General features: G+C 41.5%; 1 protein-coding gene across 1 annotated transcript in view; it reads right to left on the minus strand.

Moving 5' to 3' along the window:
- Positions 1–2,565: 2,565 nt before the first annotated feature.
- The window catches only part of thsd7aa (thrombospondin, type I, domain containing 7Aa), a gene marked incomplete at both ends in the record, with an annotated part of 104,201 nt that continues 84,184 nt past the window's right edge, over positions 2,566–22,582 (minus strand). The window contains 7 exons of the mRNA XM_083981569.1: positions 2,566–2,653; positions 7,286–7,373; positions 8,154–8,367; positions 15,573–15,655; positions 20,520–20,615; positions 20,714–20,887; positions 21,723–21,894. Coding sequence (XP_083837695.1) covers positions 2,566–2,653; positions 7,286–7,373; positions 8,154–8,367; positions 15,573–15,655; positions 20,520–20,615; positions 20,714–20,887; positions 21,723–21,894 — 915 coding nt within the window. The remainder of the gene's footprint in view (positions 2,654–7,285; positions 7,374–8,153; positions 8,368–15,572; positions 15,656–20,519; positions 20,616–20,713; positions 20,888–21,722; positions 21,895–22,582) is intronic.

The following is a 22,582-nucleotide window of genomic DNA, read 5'->3' on the forward strand; positions in this document are numbered from 1 at the left end:
CTGCATGTATTAGCCGGGGGAGGGGCCTACATGTATTAGTGGAGGGAGGAGCCTGGTGTATTAGCGGGGGGAGGGGCCTGCATGTATTAGCAAGGAGCTGTTTGCTGGTGTGCTACAACACTGGGTTAGCAAAGACAGGGCATCTCAAACACCTGAAGAAAAAAAAAACATTGTCTTTCTAATGTGTACAGTTTAGAGTTATGCAAGTTATTTAAAATCATTATGGGTAAATGAATCATTTACTAACCTTATACTTGTATATGGGAACATGCTTTGGGTGAACAGGTAGTGAATAACCCTGTAACAATGTAGGCTGGTAAAGATAACTAACCAACCACCAACTCTGGACCAACCAAAAGTTCCTCTGCTTGTAACTTATCATCAATAAATGATTGATTAACCATTAATTAAGCCATTAGTTGCAACTTGTAAATCATTTATAAATGGCCTCATTAGAAAGCAATGGGAGAAGTAAACTCTGGATCTTCTTAAGGCTGAAACTGCAACATCCAACACACCAAAACCAGATGGGTTATTTTGGGAATCATCAGAAATGAAAGTGTTTATCATCCTTTAGTAAACATGTCTCGGCTCTAGCAGGCAGACGCCGCCTTCAATTCACCAACACGACAAAGTGGTGATCACAACATCCTGAAATCAACAGCAGAACAATCTACCACCTCCACTTTATCAAGATATCTGCACTCTGATTAGTCTCCTGTTCATCCGTCACACAGTTAGCTGTGCCACATGGAGATCAAGTGAAGAGGCAGATGGATGTGACCAGTCAGACATAATACTGGCAGGCTTTCCTCCCCATTTAGATCATAGTGTTTGTAACACCTTTACATTAAGATAAGGACACATTATACCATAAATTAAAAAAGTAGTTTGGAGAATACTGACATCTTTATATCAAGTCTTTAAGAAATGTTTGTTTTTCATAGAATTTCACTATTACGTATCTGAACTAAAATACTCTTAATTTATTTACTCATTATTATTATCGTACCATTGGTCAAATGGGGATCTGATCTCACTATATCAAATGTATTCTTGAAGTCTTCCAGTGAAACCAGTAGACAATGCCATAGTAGACCCTGTGGTGAGTTTAAGGTTGCATCGTGATAAGACACTGTCAGCTCATGGACAAAAACAGGGAAAAATGTTGAGTTATTCAGAGAAATCCATGAATGTGTTGTCTTGGCAGGTGTGTGAGAGGGATAGACATGTTTTATGGGGCTCACTCACTTTGTAATTGTCTCTTACACTGCAGTGAAATGGTTGGGAGGCAGGACTACACCACAGCACACGATGCTTCTCTCAGGAGCTGTCACCAGTGATTGGTTTAGGAGCATCATGTAGGCCTAGTTTAATTTGTTTATGATCCTCAGCCAATCAGTTGGGACACCCTAAATAAATGAGTTAACTCTGACCTCCACAGGCTCAAATCATCTTAATCCATGCAACTATGTAGGCTAGATCAAGATGCAATATTAACGTGTATTGACTGGTTTCCATATTTAAGTATGGTCTCCTCTCTTCTTCTTCCCATGTCACAGCGACAGAGTTTTACAGTATATGGGTTTGTATCTCCTGTAATCCCTCGTCAACAAAAGTGATGATCAATAACTTACAAAAGTAAAAACCCTGACTTTAAATCACAGTCAAAAAAATTGTCAGAGAATAAATTAACCCAGTTCAGTTTGGGATATGTAGTTTGCACATAGGCTTATTAGAAAGGTAAAGTTGAGACCACAAAATAAATTCTATTTACATCGAGTCCCATCCAAGAGTCACATATAAGAGGTAATAGAACAAAATCATTAACAAACAGCGAGTCCTGTTTGCAAAAAAGTCTACTTTTTTACATTTCTAGCACAAGACTATACACCATCTTGTTGAGAGGCAGTTTCCTATGGTGAAAAGTTAGACATAAGAAGATATCATGCTGCACTAATATAGTGCAAAGTTTGCCTGAACAACTGAGAAGGAGGAGGCAGGCAGAAGTGATGGTGGCTCTGGGATTCATTCCACTCATCTTCTCGTCTTCTCTGGGAGGATCTTTTTTTGAGAACCCAGGCCGTAATAACACTGAGGGTTGGACATGTTCTTGATGCAACAAAGAATTGATAAATATCCTACAAAGTTTATCCACCCAGCTGGAACAAAATGATCAAAAAGAACATAGGAACGTTTGTGCTTTTAGAGCAATATCTTTTCAGGTGACCTTCTACAACAACCATGCTTTGGATGTTCCTGGCAGTAGTAGATGGAGAAGCAAAGGCAGACTTCTGGAAGAAGATTAAAAAAAAAAAAAAATCATGAAGGCTCTTTTGGAATCATCAAAACGGAAATAAAAAACGAAGACAGGAACATCAAGGCTGCTAATGAACACATATTCAGTGTATTGATCTTTGAGGTTTCTCTTTCCATCATAATCATCTTCCCAGGGGGTGAACAATGCCCAGCGGCAGCCCTGACATTAAGGGGTTTCCATAGCAACCCTGTGTTCACTGCAAAAAGACGGACGTCTTTGGGTCAGTGTGATCGGAAGGAAGACTTTTACATATCGGCGTCTCCGTCGTAGGCTAGAGTCAGTGGCTTCAGTCTGTTGTTCATCTGTCGTCGCTGGGGCTTCTTTGGCTTTTTGCTGCAGAACAAACAAAAAGAAAAAGAATTATCACAATTGATTCAGTGTGAAAACAAAGAATGAGAATTTAGATAAAACTGGAAGACACACTAGTCTCCAGAGAGGACGACCTCCTGCTGCCACACCAGGGCAGTGAATGACATGATGGCGGCAAGCATTAAAAAAAAAGACCTAAGCTCTTTGGATATGGTTCTAAACTAACTGAACTAAATGGTTTTGGTAGTCAGTATATTATAATTTGTATATCAGTATTAATATCTTCCCAGATGTTTGGATGTAACTTTGAAAAGAGCATTTTACTGTCACTGCAGTATCTGGACAAACTCCACATGACCACCAGACAAAAACTCTGGGAGGGTAGGATGTAGCCAGTCCCAGCTGACACAGGACATGGATATGTACTGTAGTGACAACAGATACACCTATGTATGTGCAGTTTATAGTCACCATTCAAACTAGTGTACATGTTTTGAGGCGGTAGACCTGGAGAAATCCCAGAACCTTCTCAACTCTGCACCACCATGCTGCCCTCTGAGAGAGAGAGCCTGCAATATGTCATATGTGAGCTTATTTTAACATGTAGAAAGAATGGTTAAACAGACACCATTACATATATTGCATTATTTTTGATAATCTTTTTTTTTTTCTTATTACGGTATAAATAATTAGGGCCAAATTAGTTCCTCATTAGTTCCTTCTTAGTTCCTCAATAGTTCCTCAGCAACTACTCATTCGTTCCTCAATAGTTCCTTACTAGTTCCTTATTAGTTCCTCAGTAGTTCATTACTAGTTCCTCAACAGTTCCTTATTAGTTCCTCATTAGTTTCTCAGCAACTACTCCTTAGTTCCTTCTTAGTTCCTCATTAGTTCTTCAGTAGTTCCTCATTGGTTCCTCAATAGTTCATTAGTTCCTCAATAGTTCCTTATCATGAACCACCAACTTGTCATAACTCCTTCATGCATTGTCCGATTTGCTTGAAACTTCATGTGTGATGAAGGTCTGCCCCTAAACTCATCTGCCCACATCAGGTTATTGCCCCCTGGTGGATGAACCATCAACTTGTCATAACACCTTCATACATTGTCCGATTTGCTTCTGTCTGTCTCACCTGTATTATTTCAAAGACCTAATTTACAATTATGTGAAATAGGAAATCACCTCTCATGACAGGTACAGTCATGAGAGGTACATGGTACAGTAAATCATGGTACAGTAAATCAGTGATGGGCATCTGTTGGAGCAGAACAAATATGGGGGGAATACATTCACTGACTTTATGTCTATGTTATTATCATTCTCTTGTTTATATTGTAAATACTTGGAAATGCAATAAAAAGTGCAGAAACAGTCATAGTAGTACAAGTGTGATGGATGAGGTGTGATGGACAGAGATGACAAGCTGCATCCATGAGATGTGAGTCAACGACCACAAGATGGCAGCAGAGGAAAACAAATCCTGAAGCCTGGCCTGCAGGTGCAGCTCTGGATTCAAAGGCTCAGGCAAAGTCAGAAATAACAGTTTGGGGGGTTGGTATGAGGTGGGTGGGAAATACTGAACCATCTGTTCAAATTCAAATCACTTCAAACTACCACCACATGGTGGTCTGGCTCTCATGGTGACATGGTTATATTCCTGTTCATCTACAGTCATATACGATATTGACAATTTGAGTGTAATTCTGTATAATATGTAAAATTTGGCGTGTTTGGTGAGCACACGAAAAACAGGTGACAGCACACGCAAACCGCAGAATTTAAATGAGGGTTTTGAGTGTGGTAATCATTACCACCATGGAGAGTGTGGACAGAGAGCTGGATGGCCACAAACGTAGAATGAAAATTTGATCCGATGGATTACCAGAGGAATCAAAGACGGGGTGAAGGCAGAGGTTCACTGCAGTTCACTGGAATGACCCAGAGATGAGGAAATGCAGAGATATAAGAGCTTTTGCCCTGGCATGTATTAAATCAATAACGCAGCAGCATTTGTGCGCAAAGCTGTGCCAGTTAAGACTTGCCTTTCAAACGTGCTACATAAAGACGCAAAAAGTAACTGCCACCACAATCTGTTTCAGGTTTCGTAAATCACATTGCGTGCGCTAAATAAATCTATTTGCATCTACTCCCAATATTTTGCGCGTTCTGGCAGAAATGCCCATATTTGCATATTCATCAAGGCAAACGCATGCAAACCTTTAGTAAATCAGGCCCATGTCTGATCATTGTGCCCAGTTTAAAGGGTTTCCTGTGAGGACTTCTCAACATGTTGTGCTCACAAGGCGAAGATCATGTTTTTTTAGGTCAGTGTGACCATGAAAGCAAATCCCTTATTTATTTATAAGGGATATGATATTTCCCAACAAGTCTTGTGTACTTGACTAGTAGTGATCATCACAATATTGCTACAAAAAAACCCTTGTGGATGATGTATATCTTCTGAATGCCCTTACACAACTAACAGTGATATTGATAAACCTGCTCATAGCATTTGCATTATCTGCTTTAAACACTGATTATCTGCCTCTTTCTTAATTGTTTTCCAGATTTAGTAAATATACTTCTGTGACTGAGACTGAAAGATTGAATCTTTAATTTAATGAGTAATACACTCTTACAGAAAGTTAATAGATTTTGGGTACCAGGCCTCCTATATCTTTATTCCATATTATAATTGAACAACAACAGTATAAAAAAAGACTAAGAATACAGTGTGTAGACTTTGTATCACAGCTGAAGCCCTTCAGTCAGCTGGTGTGTTTGAGCTCACCTCCAAGAAGTGATCCACTGAAATGAGTGGGCAGGCACGCTGTGTGTTTGGGTTGGAGCGGAGCGGAGGGGGGGAGGTGGAGCGAGCGACAGGGTGACGACTCAACTATGTGATGAGAGTTTCAAAATGAGGTGGAGGAGGCGGCAGTGGCTGCTGCTGCTGCTGTGGCTGTTGTTGCGGTGAAGATGGTTGTTGGAGCTGTGCGTCATATTGCTGCTGATGATGAGGATGATGAAGATGGTGAGGATGTTGCTGCAGTTGGCTGTGCCGCTGTAACTGGTCTTGCTCTAGTTTCTGGCAGGCAGGACAGGTGTAATGCACTGGGCTCATTGGGTAAGCCCCGTCTGAAGGGCACTTGGACTTTGACTTGCAGCAATGGCAACAACCACAATAACTGAACGGGGAGTGTGAAGGTGGAGGTGGAGAAAGAAAAACAAGAAATGAAGGGACAAACAATGAATGAATGAATGAATAAATAAATATGAACAGAGATGTGATGAAGATCAGCAGGAATGACCTCACTGTGCCACCGTGTCAGACTTCTTGTCTCTTTGACACCAGATACAGTGATAATTCAAATTAGAATGGTAAAACTAAGACTGGCATTTCTACCATGATATCAACCAGTAACCAGTTCATCACTAGCACTGTGACTACAACTGGTGCTGGTGGCTAACCCTGATGACATCTTGGTGATGTCATAAGCCAGCTCAGCTTGGGTAAGCATACCAATTTAAAACCAAAAGCCTATGTATTTATGAGGAGGAACAACTCCATTGCTGGTGTACTGTCACTAGCAAACACATTCACATGTGTCTTTACTTTATGCAAGCATGTGTATTTAAAGGATAATTACAGTTTTTTACATTCTGGACCTTATTTCTAGCATAGAATATGATCATTTACTCACCCAGATAACTTTGGTGTCATTACAAGTCGTTCCGACAAAATTAGCTCCAGCCGAGAGCCGCGTATATCCGTATAATGCAAGTCTACAGGGCAGTGGAATGCAGCCTCTAAATAACACATTATCTGCTGCCAAACTCGTTCATTTAACCAATATTTTGTTATAATACACTAGTGCTATTCCCCTCTGAGTCCAGGGTTAGCTGTTATCAACATCCGGGGTCTGTAGGTTGACCTACTGACCTCTGACCTGGATGATATCGTCTCGTCTCTCGGCTTGTTGCTACTGTTAATACTATGGTTCGTTTCTGTGTGTTTCTGACTTGTCAGAACAAAATGAGCAGCTGGATGAAGTTCAGCTTCCACAGGCTTCCTCTCCGCAGCCTGGACTCACTAAAGCTCTGGCTAGTTGAGCTAAAAATGGATCCGAATGCAGAAGCCGAATAATTATTATCAGAATGAGCCATGCAGCTCTCGGAGATGACATCATCCAGGTCAGAGGTTAGTAGGTCAACCGGATGTTGATAACAGGTCACCCCGGACTCAGAGGGGAATAGCACTAGCATATCATAACAAAATATTGGTGAAATGAACGAGTTTGGCGGCGGATAATGTGATATTTAGATGCTGCATGGCGCTGTCCTGTAGACTCACATTATACGGATATACGCGGCTCTCGGCTGGATCTAATTTCGTCGGAACGACTTGTAATGACACCAAAGTTACCTGGGTGAGTAAATGATCGTATTTTATGCTAGAAATAAGGTCCAGGTTGTAAAAAATAAAAGGTAATTATCAGAATGGTCAGAAAGATAGAAATGTGTAAATGTGGGTTTTTCATTAATGGTGATTTTCATTACATCACTGAATGGAGGTGAATGATGAGTAAAGTAATGATGGGGTCAAAACATAAGATGAGAACAAAAATGAACCCAGATGAAAAGTATCGGTACGTTACCATGCTAAGTACGTCATGGAGATGATGAAGACGAGCAGAACGAAGGCTCCGGCTGCGACTCCATACACCCAGGTCTTCAGCTTCCCATCTGCACAGAGAGACACTGTTAGTGCACTGAACGGACCTTCACCTGTTTGGCTGTTTATCCAGAGTCAGTCTGTCACAGCATCGTTTTTAATAAATCATTCATGAAAGCAGTAAAACACAGAAATGAGATTTAATTTAAAGAATAACAACACCTCTAGAAAAGGGACTTATCAGTGTTCAGAAGGTTGACTGGTATGTTCAGTGATTTCAATGTGCATGTGAGATGTAGCATTTATTATGTGTATGTGGGCAATTGTGAATAACATTTAATGTCTGTTATTGTAATATACATTGTTATTGTTATATATTTAGAAGATCATCTAATGTGATATCTTCTCTGTCTCTGATTTCTCAACATTTATTTGTTGACTTGTATTTTTTCTGTTCTTTTCAGTCTTAATTCTCTTTTTTTACTCTTCCTTTGCTTGCCTTTCTTTTATCTGTTCTCCTCGCTCTCTTTCACAGATCCAATGCCGCTCCTTCAATTCCTCCAACTATAATCACTCCCTCCCCCCACCCCTCTTTCATTGCCTTTGTGCTCTCAGCAGTCATTCATTTTCTCCACAGTCTGCACTTTTCAGATTGAATAAATTGTAATTTAACATACGTATTGAATGTCTTTTTCAGTCTGAGTGAGATGGCATTTTCGTATATTATCAGAATCATCCATTTACCTTTATCCTCTTTTTTTTTAAATAATGGAGGTCTGGTGGTTTTATGCTGCAATCATCAAAAGATTCAATATGAGACTAACAGCAGCTGTTGTGTTGAGATGTGTTACCTGGACCAAACGGTTGCAGGAACCAGGTGCGCCCCACCCTGCTGGGGATGTTGGCTGCGGGCTGGGTGGGGTTAAAGGCTCGGATGGTCTTGACGTCGGCTTTGTTGTCGCCTGCGGTGGGGATCTCCAGCACTGGGATGACTGTGCACTGGTCCAGCAGGCCGTCAGATGTCATCACCTCGGTGTAGCCGTCTTCACACCCACACACACCGGCCTGACACAGGGAGGAGGCAGCTTTAATACACTCACAAGTCAACTTTTCTTCTTTTTTTTTTCAAAACTACCTTAAACTCTGACTCTGTAGTCAAGCTGAGTTTCTTCCAACTACGCCTTTTAACTAAAGTTAAGCCCTTCCTCAGCAGGAACGGTCTTGAAATGGCTATCCATGCTTTTATCAGTTCTAGGTTAGATGATTACTGTAATTCCTTGTACTTTGGCATCAAGCAATCCTCTCTCTCCCGCCTCCAACTAGTACAAAATGCTGCAGCACGCCCTTCTAACCAATACCCCCCGTTACAGTCACATCACTCCAGTTCTTCTTTCACTACATTGGCTCCCAGTTAAATTCAGGATCATTTTTAAACTGCTAATGTTTGTTTTTAAAGCGATCCACGGTCTTGCTCCAGTGTATCTGTCTGATTGCATAAAGCTTAGATGACACTGTAGAGCCCTCCGGTCCTCAGAACAGCCGCTGTTGGAGGTTCCTTTCTCGAATTTTAAACAGTGGGGGGATCGTGCCTTTTCGATAGCGGCCCCGAAATTGTGGAACTCCCTACCCCCTGAATTAGATTTTATTAATAACTTGGCACTTTTTAAATCACATCTTAAAACTCATCTATTTAGACAGGCTTTTAATATTCAGTACTTTTTGCCATTTGATAAGCATTTTATCGATTGTGTTTTCTTGCTTTTGTATCTGTTCTGTTATCCAATGACATTTGTCACTTGTAAAGGTTGTGTTTTATCCCCCATTCTGTTTTCTGCCTACACTAACAACATCACTTGTAGCAGGGATGGAATGAGTCTTTTTAAATACGCCGATGATATGGCCCTGGTGGCCCACATGGACAGTTTGGAGGCTCCCACCCAGTACCAACTGGCAGTCAACGACCTGGTCACAACATTCAGGGAGAAATCACTGGAACTGAACACTTCCAAGACGAAGGAGTTGTGCTGTGTGAGCAGAGACAGAGAGGCAACCACATCACAGCTTTTTAAACCTCTGTCGGTTCAGGGAGAACAGGTGGAACAGGTGGAGAGTTTTAAATATCTGGGGACACAGATGGACACCCGCCTGTCCTTTCAAACACACTCCGACACCATCTACAACAAAGCACTCCAGCGTCTCCATCTTCTTAGGAAGCTGAGGCATTTTAATGTCAGCAGAAAGATTTTAACAATGGTTTACCGGTCACTCATAGAATCCATTCTCACCTTCAATATCATATCTTGGTACAACTTCCTCACCAGCAAACAGAAAACAAAACTATCACGCATCACAGCTCAAGCCAGTAAAATAATTGGTTCACCACAAACCCCACTGCCCCATCTGTATGAGCGCTCTGTGATCAGGAAAGCCATCTTGATCACAGAGGAACCTTCACATCCTGTCCATTCCTCATTCACCCTCCTCCCTTCAGGCAGGAGGTACAAAGTTCCCCTGGCCAGAAAATCAATCCACAAAAAATCATTCTATCATGAATTCATTCATCTATCTATCTATCTATCTATCTATCTATCTATCTATCTATCTATCTATCTATCTATCTATCTATCTATCTATCTATCTATCTATCTATCTATCTATCTATCTAATGTAATTTCTTTCTGTAAAGCACTTTGATCATCTTTCTGATGTTGTAAGGTGCTATATAAATAAACTTTATTATTATTATTATTATTATTAAAGAGGGGAGGCCACTTTCCCCACGTGTCCATCAACCATACCTAACCACATCTGTAAAACACTCACATACAGTACCTGTTCATCCAGATTTATAAAACAATCAATAACATGTGTCAAATGTAGTCATGAGGCTGTGTGAAGTTTAAGCTAAAAAGTATTTTGTTGAGTGTAACACTTTACAATAAGGTACACAAAAGTGAGTAAAAGTGAGTAGTTACTAAGGAACTAATGAGGAACAAAAATTGGAGTACCTTGGTTACTCATTTTTGATTTCCTTTAGGGTACACAAAAAGGATAACTAATGATGAAGTAATAGTTCATCAGTAATTTAATTAGGAGTTACTGATGAACTGACCATTAACTAATAGTTAGTTCCTCAGTAACTACTCTAATTTAGTGTACCTTATTGTAAAGTGTTACTTGTTGGGTCACACTAAGACTGCATTCATGAGGCCAAAACCACATTTTGTCTATCATGGCCTAATAATCAGTTCACCTTGAGAGCAAAGTGCACATGTGTACAAAATATAAAGGGGTTCCCTGGAGGAGTTGTGGAGATATTACATTCACAAGGCCCAAATCCTGTTTAGTGAGGTCACTAGAACCTCCAACTTTAGCCACCAGCATGTACAGTTAGCAGCTTGCCCCTGAATCCAAGTGGACGTTGTCACCGAATTGTAGGCAGTGTTGGATACTGACTCACACGAACATAACTGTGATGTGTGAGGTCACCTTGTTCTGACCAACTACCTGAAAACAATGGGCCCTAGTTTCGTAGTGCGGCGCAAGGTAGCGCAGTGCAAGTTTCGACCAGCACAGCCCAGCGCATGGTCAGTTTGCTAGACTAAGCTGCGCCGAGATGGGAGTGGCGGCGCAGCAAGGGGAGGTGTCACAGATTCAGCTTGGCGTAGTGGAAGTTTTGTGCCAAAAAGTGGCGCCGAGGGTGCGCTGAAAGCCCAACGTGGTCTACCCTTGGCGCAAGGCGAAGTGCAGCCGGCGCAGTGGTAGATTGGCTGACTGGCGCACAGTGCGCACACGTCAACAAGACCTCACAGGCAGGTTTCCACAGTTCCAGGCACATTTAGATGCAATAAAAAATCACAACAAATAATGCAACTAATGGAATCAACAAGTGAATTTATATCTATATACATTGTCCTGTCACATCTGACGTCAGATCAAAGGCTGTCGGCACGCGTAATGGAAACTCCACCTGAATTAACACAGCAGGGACGAACTGGGTCTAAAAAGCAGCTGTGGATGTCCCAAGAGCAGGACTGTGAGGGTGGATGATTGCATGTCACTGCCATGCCATGCTGTGCCGTTGTGATGATCCGCTTTATTTATTTATTTACTTATTAATTTATTAGCGACCGCGTCGTCAAGCAGCCGTATCATCTCTCTCAGCCAGCCACAACAGCCTCGGCATCAGATAGTGAGCATATATTCGCATCTCCCATCTTAAATTCAAAAGAAAAAGAGAGAATAGGGAAACTCAGCCTGACTGAATTAACACAGCTGACACTGTGATGCAAACTAATGAAAAACTAAAAAAACTGAATAACTATTATCTCTCTCAGCCACCCACAAACAGCCTCGGCATCAGTAAAAAGACTACTCAGCGTCTCATCTCAGAAAATTAGAAAAAATGCGTGTTTGATTGTGTGTGTGTGTGTGTGTGTGTGTGTGCCACTCCCTCTTCTCCATCTCTCTCTTTCTCTCTCATCTCACTCCTTTTTACGTAGATGTGGATTTGCTTTGGACTCCCTCCACTGTGACATGAAGTCAGAGTAAGCACTCACAGTGTTGTCACCTTCACTCTGCCCTTCTCTGTAGGACGGTAGTTCTCAAACTGCAGGACGTGTGTGCACATGCCTGCTGAGCTGGAGCATGTTATTATTTAGGGTGAAATAAATGATTTAATAGCTATCATGGATGTATAATTATTGACATTATTAATGTCTTTTGCATGAAGAAGAGATCCACTCCACCAGCAGCAGAACTACAAACATCCCTGCAACGCTTCAAAAGTCCCAATTCTGTTGTTACGCTTTAGGAGAGGCACACATATTTATGAACCTCTCATACAAAGGGACAACTGGAAATAGAGGATTTTTCTCCTTTCTTTTTCAATCACTTTGGTGCACTGGTCCTTGCAGCACAGATTTTGTATCATAGCCTATACAGTATGTGTGTTTTTTTTTTTTGGTCTATTGATGTCTTTATTTGACTTGTTTCTCTGATGATGGAGATAACAATGCACATGGGAGCAGAGCTATTCTAAGGTGACACTTGCTATGCTATTGGCTAGGAGATGAAGATAGAAACCTTTTTAATAATCCATCCTCATGGGAAATGTCAAGTGCCTGGCTAACAAGCATGAGGAACTGGAGGCACTTGTGAACCAGTAAACAGTGACTGTAGCCTCATGTCTCATGGAATTCTTTTTCATCTTCATCATTATTGTTTACATTCAACCACGAGTCATGTGTGATCTCATTGACAGAACTGCTGTGAGAGTTCAGACCCGGCACCCTGAGAATTCACTGCATTGTTGGAGGGGACATTCACTCCTCATGTGGTTTCACTCAGCATGTTCTCTGTCCCACAAGAGAAAACAAGACACTTGATTAGTTGTATGAAAACATCAGCAAGGTTTACACTGCCTCAGCTCCACGCCACGGGGTAGATTAGATCAAAAATCTGTATTTTCTTCAGCCATCCTACAAACCCTGTGACCACCCCCTCACTCAGGAACTGGACCCCTGAGGCCAGGTAGCCTTTTAAAGACTATTCTGATTGCAGATTGGAATGATAACAACAGGGACACTGACCTTGACAGAATGACTGAATGCACCACAGACGACATTAACTAACAGTATGGACACTGTGCTACCAACCAGGCCTGTGCGCTGCTTCCTAAACCAATCAACTAGAACGGAGGTGTTCAGGCAGAGACAGGGAGAAAAACAGGTACAACATGAGCTGAAGAGGAGATTAAAGGGATAGTTCAACATTTTGGCAAATTTGCCTACTGCCATAATCCCTATTAGCATTAAGTTCATTACCTTTAATTGTCGGTGCATGTTGTTTTGAGATCAGCGGGGCAGAGACGTGAGCTGCTCAGTGAACACAATGGAGGTGAACGGTACAGGTCTCCTGTCCCTCATCAAACTCATCAAATACACAATCCAACAACTCCACAACGCTCTGGTGGACAAGTTGTGACACTGCACATTCACCACAATATTAAATAATAACGTATAATTATGTAACATTACGAAAACGAAAAAAAAAACTCGAAAAAAACGAAAAAAAAAACTCTAAAACAACTCTGTCTGGTAATGTTACATTATTATCTCATAGCGTGGTGAATGAGCAGGTCACAACTTGTCCACCAGAGCGTTTTGGAGTTGTTGGATTGTGTATTTGATGAGTTTGATGAGGGACAGGGGACCTGTGCCATTCACCTCCATTGTGTTCACTGAACAGCTCACCCCGCTGATCTCAAAACAGCATGCACCGATGATTAACGGTAATTAATCTACTGCTATGACTATAAGGATTATGGCAATGGTGAATTGGCCAAAAGGTTGAACTATTCCTTTAAAGCAGGTGCGGGAGAACTACAAGGGAAGGAGGACCATCACTGGCTATAAAAAGAACAGCCAGGCAACATCAGGTGGAGTGGACGAGGCCACTTCACCTTCAAGCTTCAAGTCCCTCCAGCCTGAGGGTCAAGTGTCCTGTCCTTTACAGTGGAGGAGGAAATCTGCGATCTGTAGTTTAATGTGGTATTATGGGCTGTCCCAAGGAGACTCACAAACAGGTTGAACTAAGAAACTGAGGAAACATATCCTCCTTTTAAAACTATCCCTCCCTGTGTTACCTGCTTCTTTCTGAACTGCCACTGACATTCTTATCAAGTGTTTCACATTACAGGCTACAATGGCTCACTCACATACACACTCATACAGTGTGTGATGACTGATAATACATCGCAGGCAGTCTTGCCCAAGGACACTTTGACATTCAGACTGGAGGAGCCAGGAAACTAACCACCGACCTAAATAATGGACAACTGCTCCTCCTCCTGAGCCACGGACCCCCCCACCCTACCCCCACCCCTGATCTACAAGAAAAGCCTGATTGAGAGGCCCGGTCAAATCTGGAGCACTTAAGCCCAACGCTCCCCAGGCAGTCCTGTGTCACAGAGACATGTGACCAAAAGACATTTTCTGTAAACATGGATATGTTCATTTCTGTATTTGGCAGCTCAGGATGTGTGTTTTCCATGTTTGACTCGGATCCTGACTGATTATAAAACAGAGAAGTGAGATGTGATCACAAGCGGTTAATCCAGATGCAGGTGGAGACACACTGTGTGATTAGGGCTGATCACTTTTGATTGGATCATTGAAGGTGCATGTTACTGTAACACAGGTCTGTTCTTCTTCTCTCCTCTCTCTGTATCAACCTTCCATGATGATCCATCGGTTTGTAAACTGCATTTCTGCAGCCTCAATCATGGATTTTTGGACCCAGAAGAAACTATATCAGCAAAAATAAATAGAGCAGTGCAGTGGTAATGTCCATAATATCTCTGACTGTTTATTTTTGTAAAGAAATCATCACAACAAGGAAAAAGTGTTTGTTTCTGTGGCGAGGAGAGCAGACGCTGTGCGATCGCTTAGTAATGTCTTTCCAGGATGTTTCAGAGTTCGGCCATCTGAGGTGAGTGATTACATGCAAAAACACAAAGTTTATACTGTTTATACTGTACACTATATGAGTTCAGTGGTGTGTCATAAGGATTCCAGTCATGTACCAGAGATATTTGATTGTTTTTTGAGTGTTTGTTGTGGTGAAAGAATTGCCCCCATAGGTTAGCGTTGTCTCTATCCCTAGTGCCTGCATCAATTTCAATAGTCAGGAAAACGATTTAGGGGTCAAAAATGACCGGAATTCTCCTTTACAGTAACAGCTGCAACATATCCTACAATAACACATTAATGGAGGATTTTCCTGAATTTGTAATTAAAAGACTGTTTCTATGTTGATTTAATTACACTAAAAACAGTAATTCATCATGAGTAAGATCCATTATACAGTGGTAGATCTGGAAAAACATACCTAGTACAACTGAATCACAGTGTTGTTTACCAACAGCTATGATGATCGTTAAAATCTGAATAAAATGTTATGTGCTGCTACATGTCAAAGAGGGAACATCAACATCCTTCTTGTTCTAATTAAACTGGTTAATACTTTAACCTGTGGAGAGGATGACTGTGCCAAAGCTAACCCATCCTGTCTCATTCTGATTTCATATTTTTAAATTTCATTTTGTTTGTAAGATAGATAGATAGATAGATAGATAGATAGATAGATAGATAGATAGATAGATAGATAGATGGATAGATAGATAGATAGATAGATAGATAGATAGATAGATAGATAGACAGACAGACAGAGAGACCGATAGATAGACAGATAGATCTATAATGACTGACCTCTGTGCAGAGGGAGCGTGACTTGGTGCAGGGTGGGTCACAGGATCGGTCAGACATGGGCTTGGCAGTCATCAGGCATCCACCTGCAGAGCAAAGGCCAAAAGGTCAAATTCAGACATCAGAGCTTGACTGTTTGTGTCAGTGAAACCTGTGAGGAACAGTGTGACAACTCTGTTGGTAGCTGCTGGACAAAAATGAACAGTCACTTCGTTAATGCGGGAACAACTGTTACCCAGATGCCACACCTCCTGAGTTTGTTGAGCATCGCTGCAGCTGAAGCTCTGAAAACAACACTAAGTTAGAGATTGTTACAATATTTGTTACCCTGCCAGAATCATGTCATCATCAGCAGACTTCATCCCCACACTGATCCAAGCAGTTGTTTTTTAATCCTCGCTGTGGCAGAGCATGAATACAGAGTGTACAGTCATCCAGAGGAGATTTAACACTCTAAACACATTCTTTCTTTTCACCATGATGAAATGGCATCACAAGTGCAAGGGATTTACTACATAATAAAGTGTTCTAGTAATTGGTTGGTTTGATGAATGTAAAACTCTGAGTCACTTCCTTAATCTCTCCACTGGATAATATCCTGGGCCTGTTTTTATTTACGGTGGATGAGACAGTTGGACTGTTGCTGTTGCAACACACACCTTTTGTCTGATGTTTTATTGTTTTGAACTGATTTGGTGTGGGAGACATGAGGGAAAGGTGAAAATACCGTGCAGCTCATGTCTCTGCCCCGCCGATCTAAAAGCAATATGCACCGACAATTAAAGGTAATGAAACTACTTCTAAAACTATAGGGATTATGGCAACAGGCGAATTTGCCAAAATGTTGAACTATCCCTTTGAGACTGACATTTTAATCTGGTTGTACCTTGTATAAAGGCAATAAAAATTCAGATTTTGCTTCTGATTCTTACATTGTGTTGTGTTGCAGCACATGTGTTGTCAAACTGCTCAATACAATTTCATAGATGACATAGTGTTGAGCTCTCAGGGCCACCGTACATCCATCCCCCTCCTGACGCTGTAAGGCAAACCACTGTATATTCTGACTGAGAACAAAATAAGATGGATCACATAGACAGACAGTGCGACTGACACTAATCCTACCAAAGGACATCCAGTTAAAAAATGTGTCTGCAAAATCATGGTAATCTATCAGCCTGCCTTGAATATTTATGAGGCGGCATGCTGAACAAGAGTTCAGTATGAATATTCATGAGGGAAACACCGCTGCTTGTGAGGAAACATTTACAAGAAGAAAAAAGAGGCAGCGGGCCAATCAGAGCAGCTCCAGACAGGCACACCATCTGGAGTCCTGGAGACAAAGATGATTCCATATCCACTCAGACCTGGGACCATGTTATATAGTGGCCCGGCCCAGGGATATGCCGAGGCCCCAGGCTTGATCAAAGCAGAGAAAAGCAGACACCCTGATGAGAGGAATTCATTCTTCCAGACCGACCGTCCTCTGCTCCAGCTGATAGACGCTCTGTGGAAACTCGGGAAGAGTGCTGCTGCATTAGAGTCTACCCCCGACGTGTGATGGGGAAAAAATGAGCTCATTTGATTACACCTTTCTAGAGCTTGCTGTCAAGAAAACGTTTTAACGCTATCTGGTTTTCTGACAGGCTGGATGAGACATTTTAAGCAACCTGATCCACATTAGCGCCCTGGCACACACAGAACAGGAGATGTTAGAGCTGTGCACTGAGTCTTGTGAGCTCATTTAGGTCACATTATGTCTGTAATGTCTGACACTAGAGCAGCAGTGAAAGCAACTGAGCTATCTCTGTAACACTGGAAATATCCACATTCACTGATGATTCACACTAGTTCCCATCTAAAACAGACCTTCAGAGTATGTTCTGGATAAATTCTGACAATTCTCCTCTCACACAGACAAAATGTATAGTATTAGGTTCAAAAAATGCAATGGAAGATGCACCAAAACTGAATTTAAAAATAGGAGATAAAGATATGGATCAGATTACAGAGGTTAAATTATTAGGGATTACAATAGATGACTTGGAATAGTCAAATAAACCAGATGGTGGTAAAAATGGGTAGAGGAATGGCTGCTATTAGACACTGCAGAAACTTCATACCCAGGCATTTAAAGCAGAAGTAAGCGGAATGTTTGTGTTACAGTAATATAAGTCTTAAATAGTTATATCTTCCGACAGCAATCACTTACATACAGTGTTTGGTCTGAAACACGGGTCGGTCAGTCACTCTGCTCTGCTGTAAGCCGAGGAGAAAACTTTCCTTGTATCCTACAACCTTTATCCAATGAGGAGAGAGAACGGCATAAAGGGGCGGTCCTCTCTGTGTGTGCAGCCAAGGGATGCGCGTGAATGTGGTGACGTAGGGACGAGGGCGGGAACTGCTAACTCTATCGGCTGACAGGAAGTTAGCCAAAACGACCGGATCGCTTACTTCTGCTTTAACTTAACAACTAATACAAGCTCTTGTGGTCACAAATGGACTGTTGTCCACTGATTTGGTCCAACACGTCAGAAGGTAACATACTGTACAAAGGCTGCAGGTAGCTCAGAATAAAGCTGCTCAAATTGTTCTTCATTGCCCTTATAGAACAAGGGTCAATGAAATGAGCAATCCGTTGGTCTGGTTAAGTGTCAAAAGTAGATTGCATTGTTCTCTGGGCTGGCTTGTTTTATAAAAAATAGTAACAAAAATCTCAGCATTTTTAAATAATAAATTAGATTTTTTTTCTGACAGTCATAACTACTCTACTCGGCAGTCTTCGGAAGGTTGTTTCCTGTTGCCCCCATGTAGAACAAACGCATAACAAAAAACTGTTCATTACAGAGCGATGGTTGCATGGAATTCTCTGGAAGGTTCTTGATGCAAGAAGGTAGTGAAGCCTCTTTTTAACAGGGAGTAAATATGTATTTGTTTATACAGGGGGGAGTGGTTACATATGTCACAAACAACGCATGATTTCTGTTTCTTCATACCGTAAGTACAGTTTGTAAATGAGATGTGAGCTTTTTTATGTTTTGTGTTGCTTTTGTCCACTGTATGAATGATGATAATCTGTGTTGAATGTTCTGTGTTAAATTTTGAAAAAGAAATGTTTGTAAGATGTCTTGACCCCAGGAAGAATAGCTGCTGTCTCGTACAGCAGCTAATGGGGATCTAATAAACAAACAAACACACAGTGCAAATGTAATAGTAGATCTTTTAACAAGACACATTTTTAAAAATAAATCCTGACAACGTCATGTGAAGCAGCACTCTGTGGTTGGTTATGTTTATCCCTGTGGAATACACATTAAACTAAATATAGGTTAAAGTTTGTTTGATTTTCATGGAGGAAATAAATCATGTTTCTCTAATGTTATTCAAAAGACCTTTGTACAATGTACAGCTCTGTCTGCTGTGGAGTATTATGGTGATTTTGTTTATATTCATGGTGCTCCCATCTGACTCAGTGTCTCACAGTGCACTGCACACAGTGACAGCTTCCTCACTAATCATCCTTTATAAAAAGGTGGGAAGATCCTCCTCAACAAACAGAAGGTTCCACTAGAAAAATGACTTAAGTTATCTCTGGTTTCACTTACACACAGCACTGATATCAAGTCACAGAACTTCAACCTAAATTGATCTTCACACGTAACTTGAGGCAAATGCAGCTGGAACTAGATTCCAGACACGGTTGCTGGGCAGAGTGACTGAAAAAGCTCAGTTGGTTACGAGTATTTGGCTTTGTGTGTCGTAATGTTACAAAATACATGATTGTTTCATAGCGTGGAGAATGTGCAGGTCACATGTATCTGCCCCACGGATCTCAAAACAACATGCACTGACAATTAAAGGTAATGAACCTACCTCTATGGCTATAGGGATTGTGGAAATATGCAAATTCTCCAAAATGTTGAACTATCCCTTTAAACTGTAGACAGATGGAATGGGCTCCTAACATAGTAAGTTACCAAACACTCTCTTATTTCATTGTAACAATTTAAAAGATTGCACTTTGACCTCTTTGAGTGCTTCTGTCAATGTATACATTGTATAGGTTCATTTTTGTACACAAAACAAAAGATTAGACTTCTCATCAAACATACCTGTTGCTACGTTTTCATAAAGAATTTAATAATAAAACTTGATATTAGGAGAGGATATCTATTGTTTAGCTGCCTCCATGCCAAATGTCAGTAATATTGCCATTTGAGACTACTGTGTAGGGATATGTAGCACCAGAGACAGCTGGGATGCGTAACTCTCCTGTCTTTCTGGGTCAAACCCAATTTGTTCGCTTCCTCCACCCTTCCTTTCTCCATTCCTTCTTTACACAATCCTTTTTCCCTTCCTTCCTTCCCTCCCTTTGTCCTTACTTCTTCTTCTTTCCTCTTTTGATCCAATTGACCCTCCATCTTTCTTTGCCTCCTTTTCCCTTCCTTCTTTCCCTTATTCTGTCCTTCTTCCTTCCTTGAACAAATCTGTTCCCTCCCTCCATCTTTCTGTCCTTCCCTTTTCCCTTCCTTCTTTCCACAATCCCTTTTCCCTCCCTCCCTCCCTTCCTTTTTGACCTAACCTGTTCCCTCCCTCCATCTATCTTTCCTTCCTTTTCCCCTTCCTTCTTTCCTCCCACCTTTCCCTTTGTCCTTCCTTCCTTCCTTCCTTGGCCCAGGTGGACAACAGGAGGGTTACGTAATATAATCCCAGCAAACTGAAACTGAACACTGATATCACCAGTCATCAATATCCACACTCATACTAACTATTACTAACTAAGAGGAAAGGTTTTTGTAGAAGAGCTAAATCAAACAGTCAAAGCTTTTTACTTCTGCTCATTGTTCAGAATTCTGCAGCGATCCAAAAGACAGTGGAGAGTGTTTCAGTGGCTCCTGAACCCACCTCTCCCCTGTGGCCCTCCATGGTTACATGAGTCACACTGCTTACCTGTGACATTCAGTCCGTCTGAGCGCTCACACCAGACTTGTCGAGACGAACCTCTCCATGGCGCAGTCCTCCATTTGTATTCAAAACACTGGCCATCTGCAGAAAGAACATTAGTCAGATGAGGTGTTGATAACAATGTAAAGTGTAATGTTGATGATACTTGTGACTTGTAATACGGTCCAGTCAGGACTGACCTGTACATGGCCGCGCCTCCATTTCCTGTTCTGGGCACTGCAGCAGGTTCTCCGGATCCTGGGCCAGCACAGCTCTGGATCGGACCTGGACTGAGCCAAAACCCAGGTCGTCCCCGTTCACACAGCTGAGCTGGCACGGACTCCAAACCGTCCACTCCTTCAGGTAACACTCTCCTACAGAACACACAGAGAGTTCAGCATCAGTATAGTTAAAAGAGGAGCTCTTCTGATGAAACAAAACCAAACACAAACATGAAATACATGAAATGCACCATTCTTTTTGACCTGATAAGAGCTGTAAATGATATTATACATAGATACTGTAGTCTATGTATATATCATTTACAGCTCCAATCCTTTTTTCATTATGTTACATAGGCCTACATGTTACATAACGAAAAATTGAAATTAATTTCAATTAAGGTGGCATTGTCCTCTGTGCATTTGAATTTGAAGGTCTTTGGGCCAATCCTAGTAAAGGACTGTGAGGGCTGGTGGAACGATGAACAACAGAAGTGAAACAGAAAGAAGCTCTTAGATAGTTCACCACCATAACACAATCTCATTTCAATTCCCTGGTCAGAATCACAGAGGGAGAGAATATTCCGTTAAATAGGTCACACTGCTCTCTTTGGCTCATGTGAGTACATTTCTACACCTTTAATTAATCGTGAAGCTACCAACAAAGGACCAGCTAATAAGGAACAGCAGTTAGGGTTAGTATACAAATGTACTGTATATACACAGCTGAACACAGAGTGTACTCACACTGCTGAAGGCTGTCACTACGGCAAAACAGAATGTGATGTGGCAATTTTATATCATGGGAGAACACTGACTAGTCTATGTGCTGTTCCCAGCGTGCATGAGGTTTACACAGACCAGAGACCTGGCCACAGGTCTATCTGTCCATCTATCAACACAGTACTCTGAGACTCACTCTGAACTCTTCTCAATCAGTTCTTATAGTATTGTCCAGAGTGTGTGGTGTGGTGTGTGCACGGCCTACCTGGACAGGGCACGGTGCAGGTTTCCTGCAGAATTACGTGTGTATCTCCGTCCACTGAAGGCTCCAGATCTCCACAGAGGTCGTCATCCACCAGGCTGACCGACACACTTGAACCATCCATCACGAAGCACGACATGTTCCTGAAGCGCAGGCCTTCTCCACACCTCGCCCCCTGACGGACCACGAACCAAGGTTTAGGTTGGAATTAACACAAAGCAAGAAACACTGTAGCTGTGTAAACAACATTTTACTGTTAGGACTTCAAAAGATGTAGACATTTTTCCAAAGCACTATGTTAATATATTTTTGGTCAGAAAATAGAATTACTCATTTTTGCCAGTACCACTCAGACTACTTCCAGATTACTTCCCTGTTTGTGCAGAGTCACAGTGAAAAGGTTTTACACCCACAGTGAAACCGTCTGACACAGACAACTGAAAAATCATACTCTCACATGCACAACTGAAAACCTCTCGTAAAAACTAGTAAAACCTATGAAACCTATTCACTTAAACGTGCGATGTGTTCAGATCATATTTGAATGAGTGTGTGTGTATTCACAATCATTCTAAATGACGTCCCTGAGGGCCCCTCAAGTTTTTTTGTCTTGTCTCTGCTGAACTACCACCAGAGCAATTCCTTTAAAATGTTAAAAGGATAAGCTGAAGTCTGTCTTTTAAAATGTGTTGTCCATTACTTTTCATTAATTACAGGATGCCACCCAGAACATCAAAGGACCAGGAGGCTCAGAAAACATCATCGATTGTACCGAGGGACATGTCTGTTCTGATGGTCATAACAAGTTGTTGATAGATTTCTGGCTAACCTGGAGCCATGTTGTCAGCATGCAGTGTGTGTTC

The sequence above is a fragment of the Trachurus trachurus genome, assembly GCF_905171665.1.
Source record: "Trachurus trachurus genome assembly, chromosome: 11".
Lineage (NCBI taxonomy): Eukaryota > Metazoa > Chordata > Actinopteri > Carangiformes > Carangidae > Trachurus > Trachurus trachurus.